At 46.3% G+C, this 18436-nt stretch overlaps 2 protein-coding genes across 5 annotated transcripts in view; one reads left to right on the top strand and one right to left on the bottom strand.

Moving 5' to 3' along the window:
• The window catches only part of Aco2 (aconitase 2), a 59779-nt gene extending 52119 nt beyond the window's left edge, over positions 1–7660 (bottom strand). For all 4 annotated transcript variants that reach the window (XM_042697868.1, XM_042697867.1, XM_042697866.1 and 1 more), the window contains exon 1: positions 7564–7660. In XM_042697868.1, the coding sequence (XP_042553802.1) occupies positions 7564–7653 (90 nt within the window). In that variant the 5' untranslated portion in view covers positions 7654–7660. The remainder of the gene's footprint in view (positions 1–7563) is intronic.
• A 423-nt stretch (positions 7661–8083) lies between these two features.
• Phf5a (PHD finger protein 5A) lies at positions 8084–17644 on the top strand. Its single transcript, XM_042698015.1, has 4 exons — positions 8084–8183; positions 8569–8592; positions 9267–9433; positions 16997–17644. The coding sequence occupies exons 1-4, from the start codon at positions 8132–8134 to the stop codon at positions 17084–17086; spliced, it is 333 nt and encodes a 110-aa protein (XP_042553949.1). The 5' UTR covers positions 8084–8131; the 3' UTR covers positions 17087–17644.
• Positions 17645–18436: the final 792 nt, after the last annotated feature.

Genomic DNA, 18436 nt, shown 5'->3' with positions numbered 1-18436 from the left:
ACACACAAAAAGAGGGGGTGGGGGGCTGAGGATAGGACTAGTAGAGTACCAGTCTGCCAAGTGCAAGGTCCTGAGTTTCAACCCCAGTAGTGCAAATAATAATAATGCTACAAAGAGAAAAGCCTAGAATGATAAACAAAATTTCTACCAGTAGAGACAGGGCTAGAAATCAAGAAGGGAACTTTTTTTTTTTTTTGGGTCCGGTCTTGGGGCCTGAACTCTGGGCCTGGGTGCTGTCCCTCAGCTCTTCAGCTCAAGGCTAGAGCTCTACCACTTGAGCCACAGCGCCACTTCCGGCTTTTTTCTTTTTGCTTATGTGGTGCTGAGGAATCGAACCCAGGGCCTCATGTATGCAAGGCAAGCGCTCTACCACTGAGCCACCTTCCCAGCCCCAAGAAGGGAACTTTTTAAAAATGGATTTTATTTATTTGTTTATTGCCAGTCCTGGGGCTTGACCTCAGGCCTGGGCACTGTCCCTGAGCTTCTTTTGCTCAAGGCTAGCACTCTACCACCTGAGCCACAACACCACTTCCAGCTTTTCCTGTGCATGTGGTACTGAGGAATCGAACCAGGGCTTCGTGCATGCTAGGCAAGCACTCTACTACAAAGCTGCATTCTGGGCCAAATTTATTATTTTTATTTTTTGTTAGCTGTGGGCCTTGAATCTAGGGTTTGGGTGCTGTCCCTGAGCTTTTCTGCTCAAGGTTCTGCCACTTTGAGCTACAGGAACTTTTTATGAATATATTGTAGTGCATTAGGAGAAAACACACCAGAGCACAGAGCTTGGTAGCTGGACTCCAGGCAAACATCAACATGTGTAAGTAGGGGCTGGGAAGGTGGCTCAGTGGTAGAGCCCTTGCCTTGCATGCTCGAGGCCCTGGGTTCGATTCCTCAGCACCACATAAGCAAAAAGAAAAAAGCCGGAAGTGGTGCTGTGGCTCAAGTGGTAGAGTGCTAGCCTTGAGCTGAAGAGCTGAGGGACAGCGCCCAGGCCCAGAGTTCAGGCCCCACGACCGGACCCAAAAAAAAAAAAAAGTATGTAAGTATTACTCAGTACTCCTAAGATGAGATGCTACTACAAACCCACTGCCTGCCTGTAGCTTGAGAACTGCAGGCTGTTTTCCCACAACACTTTCCACATCTCCCTTCCTGGCCACTAAAGACCAGAGCCACAGAGCAGATCCCAAGCACCAGGACCTCAGAGTGAAAATGAAGCTGAGAAGGTCTCTTATACTGTGCATGAATGAAGGCCTAACCACATCACCACCATGTAGGTGGGCTGTCTCCACTGGCAAGGACTCACTCACTACCTTTTAGGACAGCCCATTTCACCTCAGAGACTTTGATGAGATCATACTCTGGTTCTTCTGGCCATGACCTTCTGCAGTTCATCCTTAGAGCTCTTAACCATCCAGCCCTTCCTAGCAGAGAAGCCTCTCCCAGGTGGGGAACACAGGAATGCCTGTCAGTCACCTCCCTCTGGAGGAGAGATGTCTTCCCACACTTCTGCTGTGGTTTCTAACCATTTTCTCCCACATCCTCTCCTAAGACTCCAAAGCCAAATAGCTCCCTCCTGCCGGCAGGCGATCAGCTAGCTTGGTTGCTATGCAACTGGCAGGAACAAAAGTGATACAGTCCTTCCCAGAGGCTTGGAAGGGCGTAAGCAGCTATCTCCCTCCAGTCACAGTCTAAATGGGCAGCAAAGGCGGCAGGGGTTCCTTTAAGGGGTTCCTGATGGATTCACTCAGCTGCCTAATTCTTTGCTGTTAGCTTCAGCAGCAGACTCCAGGCACACTGAGCTGCATACAAATCCTGAGCAGCAGCACTGCACCAGCACAATGAAGACAGGCCTCAGCTGTAAGCGCCACAGGGGACCTGTGAGCTCAGGCCAGGACTAAAGCTGCCTCTGTGTGACCCACACCTCTGCCGGGCTGGTATCTGGGGCAGAGGCAACCATAGTCCCAAAGAGACATACACCCTGATGTGCCACGCCGGGGCCAACTGAACTGTGTCCTGTATACTGAGCTTAGGGCACAGAGATATGGCTCTACCCTCTTCCCTCGGGGGAGTGCTCTGGGGAAACAGACTGGCTCCATGGGAGAAAGCCTGAGTTCTGCAGTCCAACACATCTGCATTAGCATCTGGGTCTGCTGAGAGCAAGTTGTGACCTCAGCTGAGTTATTTCCCTTCTCTGGACCTCAGTTTCATAATTATGAAAACAGGCCAGTAATACTGGCATCTTAGGGTCATTGTGAAGGGCAAATAAGGCAATATAACAAGACCTTCTTCTGTCCTAGTTCTAGGCTCCTAATTCTCCAGGCTTGGACTGGCGGCTACAACAGTAGTAGACTAAACATCCACTAGTGTACCAGACAGGGGGCTGAGTCGGTACTGAGGCTAGCCCTCAGCATGTCCTCCTCCTGCATCTGCTCAATGGGTGACAGTTTTCCAAACAACGTCTCGGTAGCCACAGGGCTCTTCCACATTGGGCCCTGGGTTAAATCAGCTCTGTAGCTCCCTTCATGAATGCAGTCATTTTTTTTTTTTTTTTGGGGGGGGGGGGTCCGGTTGAGGGGCCTGAACTCGGCCTGGGCTCTGTCTCTCAGCTCTTCAGCGCAAGGCTAGCACTCTACCACTTGAGCCACAGTGCCACTTCCGGCTTTTTTTCTTTCTGCTTATGTGGTGCTGAGGAATCAAACCCAGGGCCTCAGGCATGCAAGGCAAGCGCTCTACCACTGAGCCACCTTCCCAGCCCTGCAGTCATACTTTTAAATGACAGGAACAACACAAAAGCACAGCACAAAGGGACAGGCCCAAGCAAGACACAGAAGAAGAGCATTAGGGCCTTGATGGTTGGGAAGGGAAAGGTGGGATGAGGGAAAGTGTGTACTTCGTGTACATATGATAAAAGGTACAATCTCAGCCGGGCGCTGGTGGCTCACGCCTGTAATCCTAGCTACTCAGGAGGCTGAGATCTGAGGATCGCGGTTCAAAGCCAGCCCGGGCAGGAGAGACCGTGAGACTCCTATCTCCAATAAACCACCAGAAAACTGGAAGTGGCACTGTAGCTCAAGTGGTAGAGCGCTTGCCTTGAGCTGAAGAGCTGAGGGACAGCGCCCAGACCCAGAGTTCAAGCCCCATGGCCGACAAAAAAAAAAAAAAGGTACAATCTCACTCTCCTATTACAACTCATATAGACTAAAAAGCCTCCTGATAAGCTGGGAAGGTGGCTCAGTGGTAGAGTGCTTTCCTAGCATGCATGAAGCCCTGGGTTCAATTCATCAGTGCCACTCTAAACAGTGGCATTATTGCTCAAGTGGTAGAGCGCTAGCTTTGAGCAAAGTAAGCTCAGAGACAGTGCCTAGGCCCTGAGTTCAAGCCCCAGGACTGGCAAAAAAAAAAAAAAAAGTACATGTTGAGCTTAGCACCATTTACAAGTTATGGAGCATAAAGAATTCCTTGGCCCAACTCTGAGTCTTGATGCTACTGGGAAGCCGTACAGTGCCAATAGCTAGCTTCAGGCTCTGGAATCAATAATGTGCAGATCTGAATCACATCTGCAAACAACTAGTAGTAAGTCCTATGAAGAAGAATTTTCTGGAGTAAGGGCAGGCAGAGGGCTTGAACTCAGGCTTGGGAGCTGTCCCCAAGCTATATGCTCAAGGCCAGCGCTCTATCACTTGAATCACAGCCCCACTTCCAGCTCTTTTTGGTGGTTAATTGGAAATAAGAGTCTCACAGATTTTTCTGCCAAGCTGACTTCAAACTGCAACCCTCAGATCTCAGACTCCTGAGTAGCTAGGGGAAAGAGCAATAGACACCTGACTAATATTTTCTTTAAATGAGAATTTAACACTTACTAGTTCCAGGTACAATTCTAAATACTTTAAAACTACTACATAACTTTTAAAGATGTACTATTATTATAGTATCTTACACGTTAGTATATAGTACTAGAGAGTCTGCTCAAGGCCATAGCTTCTTAAAACTTAGAGCCAGGACTCAAACCCAGATGGTCTAATGCTAGAGTCCACACTATGTTTCCTCTAATCCTGTTTCTTCAATTATACAAAAAGCTCAGATAGGTCTACTATAGCCTGGAGAGTCATGAGCTATTACCAGTACACAGTAAGATATATGTTTGATGCTTGCAACTCTTCATGACAGTAATGAGTCATCACTCTATCATCTACCTTTATCTCATATCAGCCAAGAGCATTAAAAAAAAAAATATATATATATATATATATCCTGGCTGCTTGGGAGATATAGTTAAGAGACTTCAAGTACAAGCCCAACTCAGGCAAAAAATGAGACCTTATCTGAAAAATATCCTAAAGTAAAATAGGCTGAAGGAACTGTTCAAGCACAGGGCACTTGTTAAGGCCCTGAGGTTAACCCACAGTATTATCAAAAAAAAAAAAATTTATTTTTTTTTTAAGATTTTAAAGCCAGGTGCCGGTGGCTCACATCTTTAATGCTAGCTACTCAGGAGACTGAGATCTGAGGATCATGGCTCAAAGCCAGCCAGTGCAGAAAAGTCCATGAGATTCCTACCTCCAATAAACCACCAGAAAACTAAAAGTGGCACTATGGCTCAAGTGGTAGAGCATTAGCCTTGAGCTGAGGATTGAGGGACAGCACCCAGGCCCAGAATTCAAGCCCCATAACCAACCAAAAAAATATATATATTTATTTTAAAATTTTATTATTATCATTATTTTATGTGGTACTGAGGAACTGAACCCAAGGCCTCATACATGCTAGGCAAGCACTCTACCACTGAGCCACATTCCCAGTCCCCCTCCCCGAATTTTTTTTTTTTTTTTTTTGGTAGGTCATGGGGCCTGAACGCTGGGCCTGGGCGCTGGCCCTCAGCTCTTCAGCTCAAGGCTAGCACTCTACCACTTGAGCCACAGCACCACTTCCGGCTTTTTCTGCTTATGTGGTGCTGAGGAATCAAATCCAGGACCTCATGCAGGCAAGGCAAGCACTCTACCACTGAGCCACCTTCCCAGCCCCTCCAAAAAAATTTTTAAAGACTTGTTTTTTTAAAGCAAGCAGTGGGTGCTCAAGAAATTATGTGGGCAAAAGGGAATAAATCCACTATGTCAACAGGACTCAGGATATATGACAACTAAGGCAGCAACTGTCTCTCCTCAAATATCTAAGCACAAAAGAGGTAAGACATAAGAAGTTCTGAGAAGAGAGGGTTAGCTGGTCAACTTGAAACAGGCTGGCTACTGGGGGAGGGGAAGTACAGTGGTGTAATGTTAATTGTTTAGTTCTTTTCATTCACCTCAGTTGAGCAAGGAGACCTGGCTTTTAATACTGATTCTGCTACTGGTAGTCACTCAGTCTTTCAAGGTCTTAAATTCTGTATTTAAAAAAAAGGGGGGGGGGGGGGCTGGGGAGTTGGACTACGTAGCTGTAAATACATTAATATTCTACTTACTCATCACATTATAAGTAATCCAGGTCCTCAATAAACAACTGTATAATAAAGATCATTCTCTAGGGAATGAGAATGTGGCTTAGTGGTAGAGTGCTTGCCTAGCATACATGAAGCCTGGGTTCAATTCCTCATTACCCCATAAACAGAAAAAGCCGGAAATGGAGCTGTGGTTCAAAGAGGTAGGGTGCTAGGCTTGAGCAAAAGAGCTCAGAGGCAGCACCCAGACTGTGAGTTCAAGCCCTACAACTGACAAAAAGAAAAAGAAAAAAGAAAGGAAGCAAACAAGCAAGCTTAAGAGAAAGTGTTAAGGTCCTGAGTTCAAGCTCCAAGACCAGCACACCCAAAAAAAGAGAGACAGACAGACAGACAGACAGAGAAAAAAAGAAAAACAACTATTTGCACACTACTAATCTGTAGACTTAAAGGACCTGAAGAGATAATTAGGCACAAATTCTTTCTTTTTGTCCAGAATTCAAATAAGTATTTTCAGATAAATAATTTAAAATTTTAAAAAAGCAATGTGATGGGGAAAAAAAACTTCAATGCCTCCTGAGAGTACAGCCATAACTTAATTCTACATTCAAAGTTGTGCCACTCAATCCAAAGAAGAGTCACAAAGTTCACCCTAAATAGTTGATAGAAAATATCTACAGATACTTTTTTACGTTTTTATTCACAAATACACATTTGCTATTGAACTTCTAAATATAGCACTTCACAAGGTAGGAGTGAAAAAACTATCTGACAGTCAACTTTCTAGATGTCTCCTAACAGGAAAGTCAAGGTCAAACTGTTGAGTCTTCCGATCCTCCCACCCAGTATTTGAAAAGCAACTGAATGTCAGCTCAAAAATACTGCATCTAGGTCTGGGAAGGTGGCTCAGTGGTAGAGCGCTTGCCTTGTATGCCTGAGGCCCTGGGTTCGATTCCTCAGCACCACATAAGCAAAAAGCAAAAAGCCCGAAGTGGCGCTTTGGCTCAAGTGGTACAGCGCTAGCCGTGAGCTGAAGAGCTGAGGGACAGCGCCCAGGCTCAGAGTTCAGGCCCCACGACCGGACCCCAAAAACAAAAACAACAACAACAACAAAAATACTGCATCTTAGGCTGGGAATGTGGCTTAGTGGTATAGTGCTTGCCAAGCACACATGAAGCCCCAGGTTTGATTTCTCAGTATCACATAAGCAGAAAAAGCCAGAAGTGACGTTGTGGCTCAAGTGGTAGAGCACTAGCCTTAAGCAAAAGAAGCTCAGGAACAGTGCCCAGACAATGAATTCAGTCCCTAGGACTAGGGAAAAAACAAACAAAAAATCTAAATGACTACATCCCACACGTTCTGTCACAGTAGACTGATAAGAACAAAAATAGGTGGGATGTACAGTCATTGCTCAGGTTACAACTCTGAGTTCTGACAGCCAGAACGTTCATCTACTTTCTTTAAGTTTTGTTACTATCAAATGGGATAGATCATCTGACATCCATCTCACCAGATGAATATGTAAGCCAAATGCCATTAGAAGTATTAAAACAACCTTGAATTTTGATTCAATGGTGAGAAATTACAGTTATCATAACTTTATTACGTTGGGACCAGGGAGAACATTTTCCCATTCTTGGCACTCTGTGCCGCAGCGTCCTCAAAAGGTGGCATGACAGAACGAGCTTCTGTAGACTCCAGGCCTAGCAACTGTAGATCACAAGTCTAGCTCATCTCTGCTACTGAGGAGGGAAGTGCGGGAATCAGGCACTGGGCCCCGAGGGCTCCACAGCCGCTGCGCCCCCAGTCACCTTGTCCTCACCTTGAGGAACCGAGACACCCTAGGCAGAGGGAAATGTGGTCTTCGACATGGAAGAAGCAGTGCCCCCACTCTTCACCAGCCCGCCGCTGCTAAGACCTATGCTGCGGGCAGGGCGGGAGAAGGACCAGAGGAGCTGACTGGGCCGGGGACGCTTTGACCTAGGACAAGGGAGAACCGGAGGTGGATGCCACCCGAGAGAACGCACGAAACCGGCTCGAGATCCGACCTGCCCAGCCTAGCCTCGCCCACCGCCGCAGGCACAGTAGAAGGCAATCCCGCCCCCGGGAGTCCACACAGCCCTAAGCTCGCTCACCTGTAACCGGGTCACCAGTAGGCTGTAAGGCGCCATTTTGTGCACTGACAAAGATGAGGTCGCGTAAAAGTGACGTTCTACAACGCTCATTTAAAGACGGTTGTGGGGGCGTGGCTTAAGGGCAACGCATCAGGGTGAAGGCGGGGCTTTTCCAAGGCGCCGGAACCCTGCGAGCGCAGTGGGCGGGGCTCACGTGTGAGAAACTGGCCTCGGAAGAGAAGAGTCTATAAAACGCTTACAGGAGTCTGCCTGGGGCCCGGCGTCCAAGCTCCAGCACCAGAAAAAAAGCACTTGCAGGAGAAAATACTGAGAGTGAATACGTGTAATTAAAAATTAAACTGTGCCTTTCAAATCCGGGGCAGAATCTTACAACTTTTACGAACCTGCTAGGACCTAGGGCCTCACAGCTATGAAAACTCGCGTGAATGTGAACGGGATTTGGCTCGAAGATAGAAAACTGATGGAAGCTCCAAAGACCAATCCCCGTAACCTGGAGGTAGGGACAATGAAGGTTAAGGGTCAAGCGGATGTTCCTAGAAGCTTCCGGTAGCCGGCTAATGAAGGAGTTATGGCTAAACATCATCCTGATTTGATCTTCTGCCGCAAGCAGGCCGGTGTTGGTGAGAGAGTGCCCTGCCCCGGACTGTCCGAGTGGGGCTGATAGTAGGATGTCGGGGGCTTAGGCGTACACACCTCCTCCCCTGGATCTTAGCTTGGAGGCGGCCGCCTCGCCGCCTCGGCTATTGTAAGAGCGCGCGCTGTTTTGCGGCCGCGCGGCCGGAAGTTGGAAGCTGGCCGCCGGGGCGTCTGGGCCAAGTTTGGGGGGACGATCTCGGAGTTCCTGGGCCTGGAGTTGGTTTGGGGATGTGGGCTTGGTTCGGATAGCTATCCTGCAGGACTCATTAGCCGTTGAGACGCTCCCTACCCCTCCGTTCGAGAATGTACTTCCTGTTTCGTCAAAACTTCCATGCTAATTGTACTTTTTTACTTTCTCTGACCTTGCAGCCATCGGAAGACTGTGTGAAAAATGTGAGTGCAACGCGTCCTCCCACACCCTACTCCTCCCATGCAGTTTCTGTGGAGCCAGCAAGTAGTTGTTTTCAAAGAAACCACACACACGAGCTGGGAAGGTGGCTCAGTGGTAGAGTGCTTGCCTTGCATGCCTGAGGCCCTGGGTTCGATTCCTCAGCACCACATAAGCAAAAAGAAAAAAGCCGGAAGTGGCACTGTGGCTCAAGTGGTAGAGCGCTAGCCTTGAGCTGAACAGCTGAGGGACAGTGCCCAGGCCCAGAGTTCAGGCCCCACGACCGGACCCAAAAAAAAAAAAAAAAGAAACCACACACACCAAAAAAAGTTTGTGAGTGCATGTACTTGGAAGGACGTGAACACTGAATACACCAGGCAGCAACCACAGGCTCCCTCCATCTTCCCATTTCAGCTTGCTCATTTTAAACATTGCATGTTTAGATTTGGAGAAGAAAGCATTGCCAGTGTAGCTCACCTCCTAAAGTAGGGATGCACCACACAACACCACGAGCACCTATGAAAGGGATTTGAGATAATAGTGAATAGGTAAGTCTTAAGCTAAAGTAATGGAGGACCCCAAAATCACTGTCAAAGGAAGACTGGTCTATTTCCCCTTAGGAGGAGAAGGGCAGGAAGTACCTACTAATCAACATGGTTCCATTCCCTTTTCCTTACAGGTGATGGCAAGTGTGTGATCTGTGACTCCTATGTGCGCCCTTGCACCCTGGTGCGCATTTGTGATGAGTGTAACTATGGATCTTACCAGGGCCGCTGTGTCATCTGTGGAGGCCCTGGAGTCTCTGACGCCTACTATTGTAAAGAGTGCACTATCCAGGAGAAGGATGTGAGTGTGGACGGAATTTTCCGTCTGACTTTTTCTCCTTATATTTTGTAATACTCTGCCATCCACATAAATCTCCTCTCGTCTGTGGAGATTATGATGTTTAGCTAATCACCTAGGTTATAATTTCTTCTTCAAGTTCTCTGAGCCAAACTGAGTGTAGCACAATAAAAGGCTACATCAAGGGTAAAAATGCAAATGAAGCAAATCTTTTTCAACACCAACAATTTGGAGAGCCCTCACTATTTCTTTGATGTCGCTTTGTGATTATGTTTTGTGTGTGTGTGTGTGTGTGTGTGTGTAGGTTCTAGGACTTGAACTTAGGACCTAGGTACTATCCCTGAGCTTTTTTGCTCAAGCCAGCACTCTGCCACTTGAGCCACAGCTTTACTTCTGACTTGAGAGAAGAGTTTCACAGCTTTTCCTGCCTGGACTAGCTTTGACCACAATCCTCAGATCTCAGCCTCCTGAGTAAGCTAGAATTACAGGTGGGAGTCATTGGTAATCTCGCTGGCTCTGTGATTCTTATTCAGAAATGACATCCTGCATTTGGTATATAATAGCTACTCTGTCTGTAATGTTCTCCCTCTCTCTTCCTGTCTGTCTCCGTCTGTCTTAGTAGATGGCCAGAGCTGGCCTGTTTTTGTGGTCCTTCTGATTCAGCCCCTGCTCCTGGTCCTCCCCACCTCCCAATGTTACAAGTATGTTCCACAACATGCAGCTTGCTTTTGAATTTATAGTCATTAAAGACTTTTAAGTCTGAAAAATTAGGTTTGAGGTAATTCTTGTTGCTTTCAACATCAAATGGTTAAAGAATTCCTTTATGTAGTGTTACAAAATTGATGGTGGGTCTTCATTTTTGTCTTTTAACATTATGTATAGGGACTGCCTGGTTAGTATCATTCAACTATCAGAGCCAAAGGCTTACAGAAGTGTACCAGAGCACAGTTTAGACTTTTACCTTAGATTTATACCAGCAACTGGGTTTCTGAGGGATGACCATGAATAATCAGCTTTATGTGTGTCTGTGTTGGGATTGGGGGCTTGAACCTAGGGCTTCACACTCTTGCTTGCTTAGTTTTGTGTGTTGGTTGTTTGCTTAAGGCTGGCAATCTACCACCTGAGCTACCTCTCTTATTTCTAGGTTTGCTGGTTAATTGTAGGTAAGTCTCAAATTTGTCTACCTTGGCTGGCTTTAAACCACAATCCTCAGATCTCAAGTTCTTGAGTAGCCAGGATTACAGGTTTGAGCCACAACAACACTTCGGGTTTTTGGTTTTTTGTTTGTTTTTTGTTTTTTTTGACAGTCCTGGGACTTGAATTCAGGGCCTGAGCACTGTCCCTGAGCTTCTTTTGCTCAAGGCTAGCACTCTACAACTTCAGCCCCAGCTCCACTTCCAACTTTTTCTGTTCATGTACTGAGGAAGCAAACCCAGGGCTTTATGCATGCTAGGCAAGCAGTCTACCACTAACATTCCCAGCCCAACACTTTGGTTTTTTAGTGGGTTAATTGTAGTCTCACAGGACTTTTCTGCCCTTGCTGGCTTTGAACCACGATCCTCAGATCTCAGCCTTCTGAGTAGCTAGGATTACAGGCGTGAGCCACCAGCGCCTGGCAAGCTTTTTATTCTTGTGACAGACTATGAGGAATTATATGTAGCCTACTAGACTAATAGTATTGGCTTGCCTAATCTAGCATAAGGCAAAATATATGCTTCTGTTCCATGAGCAGAGTACAGGTAGTTTGTCGATGCTATCTTCCTTGTTCCTCACAGTAATTTTGTTAAATAGGAATCATTGTTATTGTCCCCATTTTTACAGTCCTCCTAGCTATAAGTGACAAACTAGGCTGTGTAGCTACACCCTGTGGTGTCGATATTACATCATACTGGACTTCATATAAATCCTCTGGGTGTGTTCTTATATGAGGAGAAACAGCCCGGCCACCTCAGCAGTCTATACATTTAGATGCTGCCTGCCCCCAGTACACAAGCCAAATGAGACTCTGTGTGTCTTGTCTGTTTACATAGGGTCTCCTGTGTAATCCCAGTTTGACTTCAACTCAAAGTACTCTTGCCTAGGCCTGCTGAGTGCTAGGATGACAGGCATGAACCATCTTGTCATACTTATTTCCTACACCATTACTCTTCTGTGTACGACAACAAGAAAGGTCATAAAGTATTAAACATAATTTCAGTTGGTGGTTTGTACCCTGTCCTGTTTGAAACTCTGATTTGCATTTCTTTACCTTAGACTAGCATCATATTCTGATTTCCTTCAGTGTGAAGCTAGTTCACCAAGTAAATGATACTCCTTCAAGGGAATGGATTTTGTTTCTTTTATTTGTCTCTCTTTTTTGGTTCTCACTACAATCCCGAACTTACAATTCAAGTATGCTGTATGTGTTTTGGTGTTACCCTATATAGGGTTCGTTGGAGTCCTGAGCGCCCCCCCACCCCAACAGACACATAGGAACAGTATGTTATAGTTAATTACTTACTTACAGTGTACAAGCAGTGAAGAGAAGATACAAGCAATTCTTTTGTTCTTGTTGTTGGGCATGGGGCTGAAACTCAGGGCCTAGGCACTGTCCCTCCACCACTTCGAACCATCTCACCACTTCTGGTTTTCTGGTTAGTTGGAGACAAGAATCTCATAGCCGGCTGCCAGTGGCTCACACCTGTAATCCTAGCTACTACGGAGGCTGAGATCTGAGGATCAAAGTTCAAAGCCAGCCCAGGCAGAAAAGTCTGTGAGACTCTTCTCCAATAAACCACCAGAAAACCAGAAGTGGTGCTGTGGCTCAAGTGGTAGAGTGCTAGCCTTGAGCTGAAGAACTGAGGGACAGTGCCCAGGCCCAGAGTTCAAGCCCTATGACCACCCCCACCCCACCCCCAAAAAAAAAAAAAAGAATCTCAGGCTTTCCTGCCCAGGCTGGCTTCAAACCATGATCCTCAGATCTCAGCCTCCTGAGTAGCTGGGATTACAGATATGAGCCACTGGTGCCTGACTACAAGCAATTTTTTTTTTTTTTTAACAAGCAATTCTTCAACTACCCGTAGAGTCCATTTTAAGAACAAGACTTTCTTAAACTTTGACACGTTTATATTGAGTATTTAGCTGGCATAAACTTGCAAGCAGAGAATGCCTAATGTTAATCGCTGTCTGGCTTGTTGGTACATTATGGGTGACCTGATACCTTTGAATCCTTCTGCCTCATTCTGTCACTGAAAATTAGTCTAGATGTCCCTTCCCCTGCTTCCCATTATATGGGAAGGTTCTGAAGATATTTGAGAAGGCATGTAGCTCACATTTACTTAGCACTAGTTTCCAAGGGACACAGCGCAGTCAGTGACATGATCCAGCCTCTTGTCCTTGCTGATCATCACATAGATTAAGTGCCCAATGTTTTTTCCTATGTGGTAACCTTCCCTCAACAAAATACTTCCATCATTGTTCTCTTCCTGCAGCTTTCATAATTGATAAGAAAATGAGGCCGGTAAGCTAAGCCAGGTGTCCTCATTTGTAGTTTTTCAAGCTGCGAGAGTAACCAGGAATCAGGGATGCTACTTGTGACACCACAGAACAATTGGTAGTTTCTTAGTTCATCAGCATTTTAACCCCCTCTAACTGAACCATCTTCCTACCTCTCCCAACTAGACAATAAGAAAAATGGCAGTCATGTTTATGAGGACTTTTTTTTTTTTTAATTCTCCCTTTGTGATACTAGGCACTGAACTCAAGAGTCAAGTAATGCTTTTTGGAGTTCTTGCTGAATTCTGTGTGATATAGATATGGCAGCTAAGGTTTACAAATGAGATGGCACGCCTGCACTCCCATGTCCAGCTTATCGATTGAGATGAAGGAATCTCATACTTTTGCCTGAGCAAAAACCGTAATCCTCCCAAACTCAGCCTCCTAAGGAGCTAGAATTCCTGGCATCTCCTGGCTCCTGGCTCCCCTCTGGGGACTGGAGGTTAGCTCAAGTGGTATAAACATGGCCTAGCAAGCTGGAGCCTTGAGTTTAGTCCCCAGCACCACTAAAAGAAAAAAAGAGACAGGCACTGGTGGCTCACACCTGTAACACTAGCTACTCTGGAGGCTGCTCATAGCCAGCCTAGGCAGGAAAGTGTGTGAGACTATCTCCAGTTAACCACCAGAAAACCAGAAGTGGAGCTGTGGCCCAAACTGGTAGACTGCTAGCTTTATGCAAAAGAGCTTGGGACAGCGCCCAAATCCTAAGTTCAAACCCCACAACTGACCAATAAAAAAAAAAAAATAGACAAAAAGCCAACATGCATGTCTTGACGTTGCTGCAACTGTGCTATATGTGGCTTTGTGAAAATTTTTACAAAAAGAAGAAATCTGTAGACTCAAGCAGTGCTTTTACTAAGAACTAGGTGCTCGAAGGGTTTTAAAGTTTCAATAAGAGAGAATGAAGGATTGAGTTAGATTGGAATATATTATACACCTTTGTAGAAATGTCTCCATGAGATGTTTGATGTTACTGTTGCTAATTAAAAGTAAAGCTTCAGGTAGAAAATGTAATACTGTTAATTGTCCAAACTGGTATAGTATCTTTTTTTTCATCATTGGTATTTATTAAACAGTTGCTGAGAAAATGACTTTTCATTAGGCAAAGAAGAGAAACAATACCCCCCCCCTCCCCGCGCACACACACAAACACACACGGGTCAAATAATAAGCCTAGGGGCTGGGAAGGTGGCTCATTAGTAGAGCGCTTGCCTTGCATGCGTGAAGCCCTGGGTTCAATTCTTCAGCACCACATGAGCAAAAAGAAAAAAGCCGGAAGTGGCGCTGTGGCTCTAGTGGTAGAGCACTAGCCTTGAGCTGAAGAGCTGAGGGACAGCACCCAGGCCCAGAGTTAAGGCGCCACGACTGGACCCAAAAATAATAATATAATAATAATAATAAGCCCAGCATGGTGTGTAACATTACTGTAGTCTTACCTATGCAACAGGTAGGAGGATCTTAGTTTGGCTTGCGTAGGCTTAACTCAGGATTGAAAAAAATAATGAAAAGTAACCAAAGAGGGCCAGGAAGGTGGCTCAGTGGTAGAATGCTTGCCTTGCATGCATGAGGCCCTGGGTTTGATTCCTCAGCACCACATAAGCAGAAAAAGCCGGAAGTGGTGCTGTGGCTCAAGTGGTAGAGTGCTAGCCTTGAGCTGAAGATCTGAGGGACAGCGCCCAGGCACAGAGTTCAGGCCCACGACGAATAAAAACAAAACAAAAAACTAGAAGTTGTGCTGTGGTTCAAAGTCGTAGAGCACTAGTTTGAGCACAAAGAGGCTCAGGGACAGCTCTAAGGCCCTGAGTTCAAGCCCCACAACTGACACAAACACAAAAAGATCACGGACAGTACCCAGGCCCAAGAAATGGGGAAGGGAGGGAAGGAAGGAGGGAAGCAAATATTCTCAACTTTAAAATGTCCTTCTATCTTGAGCCATTCTCTAGTATTTTGGGGGGGGGAGGTGGGGGGGTCCGGTCGTGGGGCCTGAACTCTGGGCCTGGGCACTGTCCCTCAGTTCTTCAGCTCAAGGCTAGCACTCTACCACTTGAGCCACAGTCCCACTTCCGGCTTTTTTCTTTTTCTGCTTATGTGGTGCTGAGAAATCGAACCCAGGGCCTCATGCATGCAAGACAAGCACTCTACCACTGAGCCACCTTCCCAGCCCATTCTCTAGTATTTTTTTTTTTTTTTTTTTCCCGCCAGTCATGGGGCCTGAACTCTGGGCCTGGGCACTGTCCCTCAGCTCTTCAGCTCAAGGCTAGCGCTCTACCACTGGAGCCACAGCGCCACTTCCAGCTTTTTTGCTTATGTGGTGCTGAGGAATCGAACCCAGGGCCTCATGCATGCAAGACAAGTACTCAACCACTGAGCCATCTTCCCAGTCCCTCTAGTATTTTTATCTTTTTCCTTTGCTAGCTTACTGTACAGGCAGTCTACCTTTGAGCTATACCTCTAGCCTTTTGTTCTAGTGGTTACTTTTTTTTGGGGGGGGGGGGAGTCCGGTCATGGGGCCTGAACTCTGGGCCTGGGCGCTGTCCCTCAGCTCTTCAGCTCAAGGCTAGCGCTCTACCACTTGAGCCACAGCGCCACTTCCAGCTTTTTTTTTTTTGCTTATGTGGTGCTGAGGTATCGAACCCAGGGTCTCAGGCATGCAAAACAAGTGCTGTACCACTGAGCCACCTTCCCAGCCCATCTAGTGTAGTGATTACTTTTGAAACAGGGTCTCACTTTTTGCCTAGGTCCACATGTGGATTCTGATTTCCCCTTTTTCTGCTTGCCACCGTATCTGGAATGGTGGGCATGTGTCACGACACCTGGCTTCTAAACTCTTACCTCCAAACATCTTCCTAGTCTCAGGAGTAAGCCAACACATCCAGCTCTCCACCCTCTTTTTGCATTATTGTTTAGTAGTGGTATTATCTTATGTTAGTTATACACAAAGGACTCGTTTCATTTCCACATGTTTACAGTAAGTTCCCATCAGTCTCACCCCTGAGCATTTTATGCTTGTCATTCTCCGAGGTGCATTCTACCTCCACGGTCATGTCTGTGTCTTCACTGAGGGGAATGAGGGTGAAGGAACGTGTCAGAGGTTCACCTGGCCTGTGATCCTAGATACTCAGGAGGCTGTGAACCGAGGATCAAAGTTCAAAGCCAGCCTGAGCAGAAAAGTCCCTGAGATTATCTCCAATTAATCACCAGAAAACCAGAAGTGGAGCCTGTAGCTCAAAGAGATGGAACACAAGTCTTGAGCAAACAAAAGAGCTTAGGGACAGCACTCTGGCTCCAAGTTCGAGTGCCACAACTGACAAGAAGACTCAGGTGCTGCTATATTTAGAATCAAGATTCTTTTGGCCAGTAAGAGGTGCCCTTTTGGGGGCAGGGGGTAGTGAGCAGTTCTGGAGCTTGAATTCAGAACCTCAAGCTCTCCCTCAGCTTTTCCACTCATGGTTAGTGTTCTACCACTTGAACCAGGCCTTCAGTTCCAGCTTGATTAGAGTCTCCAGATTTTTTTGCCCAGACTGGCTCCAAACCACAATTCTCAGATTTTAGCTTACTGAGTAGCTAGTACTATAGGCATGACCCACTGGCACCCAGCAAACTTGAGGTATTGAGGATTTGAACTTAGGTACAAGCTCAGTAGGCAAGGGCTTTACAAATTCAGCCACATTGAGCCCTCTCCTGGTTTTTAACTTACTAATTTTTGTGTTTGCTTTGATCCTTTGCATTTGTTTATTTGCCTGCCAGTTCTGGGACTTGGTCCCTGGATACCATCCCTTAGCTTTTACAAACTCAAGGTTGGTGCTCTACCATTTGAGCTACAATTCCACTTCAGCTTTTTGCTGGTTAATTAGAAATAAGAGTTTATGGACTTCTCTTTCTCCGGGCTGGCTTTGAACTGAGATCCTGCAAGTGTTCTGAGCAACTAGGATTACAGGTATGAGCCACCAGTGCCCAGCTCATATTTGTATCTTAAAATCATCATTTAGTCAAGCCCAAAGACTTAACTGACTCTTCTGTTTTACTTCACAGAGAGATGGTTGCCCAAAGATTGTCAATTTGGGGAGCTCTAAGACAGATCTGTTCTATGAACGTAAAAAATACGGCTTCAAGAAGAGGTGATGAGCAGGTGAGCCCAGCCTCCTGCCATCGAGCTACTGCGGCTGCCAGAAAAGACATCTACCACCAGCAGAAAGGGAGCAAAGCCTAGCATCACCCAAACTGCCTAGCCAGTGCATGGGCACTTGCCAGCCTTTCCTTCCCACACCCAGATGGGTTGGGGATGGAGTAAGATTCTTCAGAGAGCAGTCTGACAAATGATCAGAAATGAATAGGTTCATGATTTTTCTTGAATGCAAGGACCTAGCTCTGTTCTCCCCATTGCTATCTCTCTGCACCAAGACCTAAACAAGAATAAGGTCCTTTCAGCCTTCTCTCTGAGGAATTGGGAGTGAAGCCACCCCTAGTGAAAAGCATGTTCTTCTAGCCCCCGCTGATGGCACTTGCCCTTGATGGCCCTCTCAGTGGCGGGGTGCCATGGGACTCCAAATGTGACGTGAGCTTTTGATCTTGTAGCGCTCACCAGGTGGTGCTGGTTTCAGGTTATTTTTCTGCTGAGAAATTGGAAACCCTTTCTGTTGCTATTGTTTAATAAAGTTGGTGTTTATTTTCTGGTAGTGAGTCCTTGAACTTCAGGAATCTCTTTTCACTCATCTAGGAATTGATGGCTCTGCATAGAGATGGTAGGATTCATGAAGTAGTACCTTGTTCTCTGGCTAACAAGAAGGAACTCAAGGCCAGCCACTTCTTTTGTTTTTTGTTTTTTTTTTTTTTTGGGGCCCGGTCATGGGGCCTGAACTCTGGGCTTGGGTGCTGTCCCTCAGCTCTTCAGCTCAAGGCTAGCGCTCTACCACTTGAGCCACAGCGCCACTTCCGGCTTTTTTCTTTTTGCTTATGTGGTGCTGAGGAATCGAACCCAGGGCCTCAGGCATGCAAGGCAAGCGCTCTACCACTGAGCCACCTTCCCAGCCCAAGGCCAGCCACTTCTTTTGTTACTGTTTTAAGTTCATCGATTCTTGCTTTGCGCCCATGCTTCCTTTGAGAATTTTTTTTCCAGAACTGGAGTTTGGACTCTGCCTTGTTCTTCCTGATGAGGCACTCCACCACTTGAACCACCGTCAGCCTGTTTTTGCACTGGAGATAGGGTTATTGCCTGGACCACAGCTGTATTTTATACTTCCCTGCTATATTTGGATAATAGGAGCATGCCATTGTGCCCACATACTGATAGAGAAGGAATCTCATGGGTATACCCAGGCTGGCCTCAAACTGCCAACCTCTCGATCTCAACCTTCCAAAGTGAGGATTAGAGACAGCCACTGTACCAGTTTGGGAATTTTTGTGTATACATCCCAATACTGGGACTTGAACTCCCAGAGTCTCACTTGGCTTTCTTGCTCATGGCTTGCACAT

Source organism: Dipodomys spectabilis, unplaced genomic scaffold (assembly GCF_019054845.1).
Source record: "Dipodomys spectabilis isolate Male_0828 unplaced genomic scaffold, ASM1905484v1 ptg000230l, whole genome shotgun sequence".
NCBI lineage: Eukaryota > Metazoa > Chordata > Mammalia > Rodentia > Heteromyidae > Dipodomys > Dipodomys spectabilis.
This window is presented reverse-complemented; position numbering and strand designations above follow the sequence as displayed.